General features: G+C 47.0%; 1 protein-coding gene across 1 annotated transcript in view; it reads left to right on the top strand.

The window, feature by feature from the left end:
- The first annotated feature begins 2,672 nt into the window (after window positions 1–2,672).
- slc35f3b (solute carrier family 35 member F3b) overlaps window positions 2,673–6,902 on the top strand; it is a 50,460-nt gene continuing 46,230 nt past the window's right edge. The window contains exons 1-2 of the mRNA XM_086179798.1: window positions 2,673–2,822; window positions 3,901–4,115. Coding sequence (XP_086035924.1) covers window positions 2,731–2,822; window positions 3,901–4,115 — 307 coding nt within the window. The 5' untranslated portion in view covers window positions 2,673–2,730. The remainder of the gene's footprint in view (window positions 2,823–3,900; window positions 4,116–6,902) is intronic.

Below are 6,902 nucleotides of genomic sequence, written 5' to 3'. Positions count from 1 at the left end.
GCCATACTGGTCCCAGCAACAACAGCTGATGTTCAGCGGTGGTTAGCTGGGGATGGCAACAGCATGAGAGCAGCAAGCAACAGAGGAGTCTTTTCATATTAATAGTTCCACAACAGAGAAACGACATGTATAAGATACACTTTAATCATATACTGTTTTTTTTTAACTTGCTCCCAGTTGTCAGCAGAACAAAAATGAGCATATCTAAGAAAAGAAATCAGGCCAGTTAAAGCTGGCCAGTAAGACGCCTGCAGATGTTGACAGCATCTGTAGAGGTTCTGCTGGCTTCTCTCCAGCTGAGCCTGTCGACTCTAACAGTAATGGCAGCTGAATAACAAATACAGCCTACAGAAATCGCACGGCTCCCGGGACAACGGGGTGCTGCCTCCAGAAAGGTTACGCTTCTCTCTGTCTGAGAGGACAGTGGAACAGATCAGACAGAGGAATGAAAAGGGCCTCACGTTGACTCATGCAAATGCCACATATTAAACACAAGAAGCAAAATTGGAAGCATTTAAATACAAAGTCATGAATGTGATATTCTTTTATTGGCTCAGGGTTTCACCTCTGGCCCTGCATCAGCCAATCAGCAGCTGCCTGTCACACTGTTTCCAGGCGGAGAGCTGCATGAAACATTGATGGAGAGAAGAACAAGATCATACTTTACCTTGTATGAAATTGGACTCTAGAGGATAAGAGAAATAATGGAAATGACGCCTGAACCGGCTTCTGCTGGAGCTCTGCACATCCTGGTCCGTGTCCTGGAAACCCTCACAGGACTCACAGAGATGAGGACGGAGCTTTTAGTCCTCCGTCACTGTGAACATTTCTCACCAAAGACTTTGGATGATTCACATCAGTATTATCATGAACCTTTGAGGAAGAAAACCGATAGGAAAACTTCAATTCGAGTCTAAATGCAAAACCTTCAACAGAATAGCAGTAAAGGACCATGAGAGTCACAGATGCTCTGACTGGAGGACTGGCCGTCAGTATTTGGATCCGGTTCTGTGTGCAGCTGAATCACCCCGTCTGTGTTCCTCTCATCCATCTTGGCCTTGATCTTTGGCTCCCAGCTCATCTCCGCTCCATGTTTGGAGCGGAGATGAGCTGAGCCCTGATGCCCTGAGGACAAGGCACCAATCAGACCTCCATTAGACGTGTGCTGGAGAGGAAGAGGGTGTTCTGTTCTGGGTGCGTTGGGAGGAGAGTGCAGCAGCAGCAGTGTCAGGGCTGAGTGGATCCCCTCCCAGCAAGGCGTTCATATGATTTACTTTGAGAGCTGCAGGGAGAGAACTGACCCAGCTGAGCTGCACAACACCCTCTTCACCTCAACACTGTTGGCAAGGGGCGTCGACCTGCTTCTTGATGACTGGACGCCATTCTTTGCTCATTGATCAATGCACTTGCAGCTCTGCAGCTTTCAGACGCAATGCAGGCAGTGGACCAGTGACCTTCGGACGGCGTGATCCCACGCAGCAAAGTAGAGCTGGAACGGCGTGAGGGGCTGATCTGGCCTCATGAAACAATGGTGTCAGACTAACGACAGCTCATCCCTGAAGGGAATCATATCAGACTGGAGGCAGATAAGATCTTATTCACAGTCAAGGCTCAATATGAGTAAGTAAAACTGAGGAAATACTTGCCCATGAAAGACTCTCAGTCACCACCAGTGCACAAATGAATCACCTGATTACTGGAAGCTCAGCTCTGATTGGACCCAATCAACCGTACCCTGTTGATTGTCACTGATTCTGCTGCAAGGAATCATTTCCACAGTTTGAATCCTCTGTGACCTGACAGCGAATAATAAAGCTGACAGCGCTGAAACTGTATGATTCACACATGAGGACGCGGGAGTGAAAGTACAACACAAAAAGCAAGAACCCCCCCCCCCCAAACACTTAAAGTCCAACAGAAGACAAACGAATATTCCACACCGGAGATGGAACGACAGGTGGTGATGGGACGTTCCCTGCCTCACATTTGCATCCCTGCTTTGCCTGAGATGATGAAGTATTTTAATAAAACCCTGTCTCCCAGCGCGCTGTACAATAACATTCTGAATATTTACTTCATCCGGAGCCAGAGAGACTCGCTACGCCTCTCTGAACATGACATTTTAGAGAAACGTGTGACTGCAAGAGATATTTGCTTCACAGGTCTGTCAGGGCCCCAAAGGCAGATCATATTTCATTATTTTCCTCGTGCTGAGGCGGGTGAGGGGCTTACACACTCCAGCTTCCATTCCCCAGATGTGAGCAATCCTGCAGAAATCAACCATGCTGGGAGAATTCCTCACTTCAGGATGTGTTTATGTGGTGCTGTTGAACTGGAGCCTCTCCTCCTGTTCATGGGTGGAGGGTTGACTGGGTCAGGGGTTCTATTTCATGCATTCATTGAAATGCATTTGTAGCTTCCTATGAGTCCTCATTTGTTCATTCTTGTTTTTGATGCTTCAGGTGTTCTGCACTCTATGTATAAAAGGAGAATAAAAGTTCTGGAAACGTCAATAATGATGTTTGTGCTGCGTCCAGCAGATGGCGCTGGTGCGGCGGCAGCCCCAGAGCCGCGCGGAGTGGCTGAGTGTGGAGACGGAGCGTGGAGTGGCCAGGCTGCATATGTTCGGAGGTGTGAGAGGCAGCAGGACGGAGACGGCTCAGCTCTCCTCCAGCCTGGATGTCACTTCCTCGGCTTCTCAGTCGCAGCGCTGCTCGGCGGTCGTGAGTCATGTTCGGGGACGGAGAGGGCACCGTGCGGGTCGGTCGGCCCCACCGGGACTGCATGTGCTACCTTGGACCTCCGACCACTTTGATGCCCATGTAAGACATTTCAACTTTTCCCTCAGTGTGCTGCAGCCAACTCACGCCAGGAGGCAGCACCTGTTGCTCCTGATAGAACAGGTGCGTCCACGCGTCAGAGGGGGACGGAAGGTTGTTCAGGTGGAATTTGTCATCAAAATATACGAGTTGGGTTCGGTTCCTTTGATCTCCATTTTTTAAAACTTATTTTTCTTTGTTGATCTGATTTTGCAAAACAGTGATTTCTCTGCCTGACTCCATAAAGCACATTTAGCTTAAATATGATCACTCGCCAAATTATTAGGTACCCAAGCCCTCATAATATAGGAGGGACCAGTTGAAGAAGTGTGTGTGTGTGTGTGTGTGTGTGTGTGTGTGTGTGTGTGTGAGAGAGAGAGAGAGGGAGAGAGAGAGAGAGAAAGAGAAAGAGAGAAAGATTTCCAGCAATAAAATAATTAAAAGGGTCTTTGTAATGGTAAAACTAGTATTATAACTACTTAACAACAGTAGTTAACTTTTAAATCATTTGCTACTCCTGCTGTGTTTGGATTGACTTTATTTGTGTGTGTGTGTGTGTGTGTGTGTGTGTGTGTGTGTGTGTGTATGAGAGAGATGAATCCTGCATTAGACTGTGACTGTGTAGCTAACATTCAGGCAGGTGAGGCGTGTCAGCGGGGGCTGCTGCATTTGCTCAGGTGTTTTGGAGCAGATGTTATTCTGTTGTTTGATCTCACCTGCTGGAAACAAAGATACCAGAATGTTCCGTGGGTCCTCCTGGTGAGCAGGTCGGGCTGCAGCAGGAGCCGCTCCTCTGTGTGCTCCATGAAGCCTATAAGCTTATAATAGGAGCTGCTCAGCAGGCCTATACAACCGTCGCCACACCAGTCACTCTCACTTAGTGTCTTTCACACGGCTGTTGAGCAGAGGCAGGACCAGTGAAGGATGATGATGCCTCTACTCCACCAGACCCGGGCCCTCAACACTGGAGTTCCTGTTTCAGCCTCACAGAGCTCTCATCTTGTCAAGTCAGGCTTTGAGTTCCTTTTGTTAAGAGGTCTCACTTCATCTTGCACCATCACCCCTTGTGCTCTCTTTCTAGCGGGATGCGCAAGTCGCCCGACGTGAGCCCCAGAAGGCTTTCGGACATCAGCCCTCAGCTCAGACAGCTCAAGTACCTGGTGGTGGACGAGGCCATCAAGGAGGACCTCAAGTCTTCCCGCTCAGTGGAGGACATCAACAGCTCATCCATAGAGGAGCGGATATTGCGGATCACGGGCTATTATGGATATCAGCCATGGAGCGCCAGCTACAAGAGTGAGTCCAGCAGTTTTGTACCTGTGCATGATCAGAGAGGTCACATGGTAGAGACATGATTCTGCAGCAAACTGTGAGCGCACCCACTTCTGATGCTCTGGACATCAGCGTTATTCACCACAGAGTGCTGATGTGTTTTTGGAGCTGCAGCCCGATGGTGCGCTGGTTGGCTCGATGCTCCTGCACGTCTGTGCAGCGAAGGAAGAGGACAGTGGGTTAATACACCAGTTGGTTTATACAGCAGTGGGTTCATACACCAGTGGGTTTATACAGCAGTGGGTTAATGCACCAGTGGATTTATACACCAGTTGGTTCATACACCAGTTGGTTTATACAGCAGTGGGTTTATACAGCAGTGGGTTCATACACCAGTGGGTTCATACACCAGTTGGTTTATACAGCAGTGGGTTTATACACCAGTTGGTTTATACAGCAGTGGGTTAATACACCAGTTGGTTAATACACCAGTGGGTTTATACACCAGTTGGTTTATACACCAGTGGGTTCATACACCAGTGGGTTAATGCACCAGTGGATTTATACACCAGTTGGTTCATACACCAGTTGGTTTATACAGCAGTGGGTTTATACACCAGTTGGTTTATACAGCAGTGGGTTCATACACCAGTGGGTTCATACACCAGTGGGTTAATGCACCAGTGGATTTATACACCAGTTGGTTCATACACCAGTTGGTTTATACACCAGTTGGTTTATACACCAGTTGGTTTATACAGCAGTGGGTTCATACACCAGTGGGTTCATACACCAGTGGGTTAATGCACCAGTGGGTTTATACAGCAGTGGGTTCATACACCAGTTGGTTTATACAGCAGTGGGTTTATACACCAGTTGGTTTATACAGCAGTGGGTTTATACACCAGTTGGTTTATACAGCAGTGGGTTAATACACCAGTTGGTTAATACACCAGTGGGTTTATACACCAGTTGGTTTATACAGCAGTGGGTTTATACACCAGTTGGTTTATACAGCAGTGGGTTTATACACCAGTTGGTTTATACAGCAGTGGGTTTATACACCAGTTGGTTAATACACCAGTGGGTTTATACACCAGTGGGTTAATGCACCAGTGGATTTATACACCAGTGGGTTAATACACCAGTGGGTTAATGCACCAGTGGATTTATACACCAGTGGGTTCATACACCAGTTGGTTAATACACCAGTGGGTTCATACACCAGTTGGTTTATACACCAGTTGGTTTACACATCAGTGTGTTTATACACCAGTGGGTCAATGCACCAGTGGATTTATACACCAGTTGGTTAATACACCAGTGGGTTCATACACCAGTTGGTTAATACACCAGTGGGTTCATACACCAGTTGGTTTATACACCAGTTGGTTAATACACCAGTGGATTCATACACCAGTTGGTTAATGCACCAGTGGGTTAATACACCAGTGGGTTCATACACCAGTTGGTTTATACACCAGTGGGTTCGTACACCAGTTGGTTAATGCACCAATGGGTTAATACACCAGTGGGTTAATACACCAGTGGGTTAATACACCAGTTGATTTATACACCAGTTGGTTTATACACCAGTGGGTTAATACACCAATGGGTTAATGCACCAGTGGGTTAATGCACCAGTGGATTTATACACCAGTTGGTTAAAACACCAGTGGGTTAATGCACCAGTGGGTTAATACACCAGTTGGTTAATACACCAGTTGGTTAAAACACCAGTGGGTTAATGCACCAGTGGGTTAATACACCAGTTGGTTAATACACCAGTGGGTTAATGCACCAGTGGATTTATACACCAGTGGGTTAATGCACCAGTGGATTAATACACCAGTTGGTTAATACACCAGTGGGTTAATGCACCAGTGGATTTATACACCAGTGGGTTAATACACCAGTGGGTTAATGCACCAGTGGGTTAATACACCAGTGGGTTAATACACCAGTGGGTTAATACTCAGTGGGTTCATACACCAGTGGGTTAATACACCAGTGGGTTAATACTCAGTGGGTTAATGCACCAGTGGATTTATACACCAGTGGGTTAATGCACCAGTGGATTAATACACCAGTTGGTTAATACACCAGTGGGTTAATGCACCAGTGGGTTAATACACCAGTTGGTTAATGCACCAGTGGGTTAATGCACCAGTTGGTTTATACACCAGTGGGTTAATACACCAGTGGGTTAATGCACCAGTGGGTTAATACACCAGTGGGTTAATACACCAGTGGGTTAATACTCAGTGGGTTCATACACCAGTGGGTTAATACACCAGTGGGTTAATACTCAGTGGGTTAATACACCAGTGGGTTAATACTCAGAGGGTTCATACACCAGTGGGTTAATACTCAGTGGGTTCATACACCAGTGGGTTAATACACCAGTTGGTTAATACTCAGTGGGTTCATACACCAGTGGGTTAATACACCAGTTGGTTAATGCACCAGTGGGTTAATACACCAGTGGGTTAATGCACCAGTTGGTTAATGCACCAGTTGGTTAATGCACCAGTGGATTTATACCCCAGTGGGTTAATGCACCAGTGGGTTTATACACCAGTGGGTTAATGCACCAGTTGGTTAATGCACCAGTGGGCTAATGCACCAGTGGATTTATACCCCAGTGGGTTAATGCACCAGTGGGTTTATACACCAGTGGGTTAATGCACCAGTTGGTTAATGCACCAGTGGGCTAATGCACCAGTGGGTTTATACACCAGTGGGTTAATGCACCAGTTGGTTAATGCACCAGTGGGTTAATACTCAGTGGGTTCATACACCAGTGGGTTA

The sequence above is a fragment of the Aulostomus chinensis genome, chromosome 16 (genome assembly GCF_037954235.1).
Source record: "Aulostomus chinensis isolate RoL2024-O1b breed Wild chromosome 16, RoL_Achi_v1.0, whole genome shotgun sequence".
NCBI classification, from domain to species: Eukaryota; Metazoa; Chordata; class Actinopteri; order Syngnathiformes; family Aulostomidae; genus Aulostomus; species Aulostomus chinensis.
This window is presented reverse-complemented; position numbering and strand designations above follow the sequence as displayed.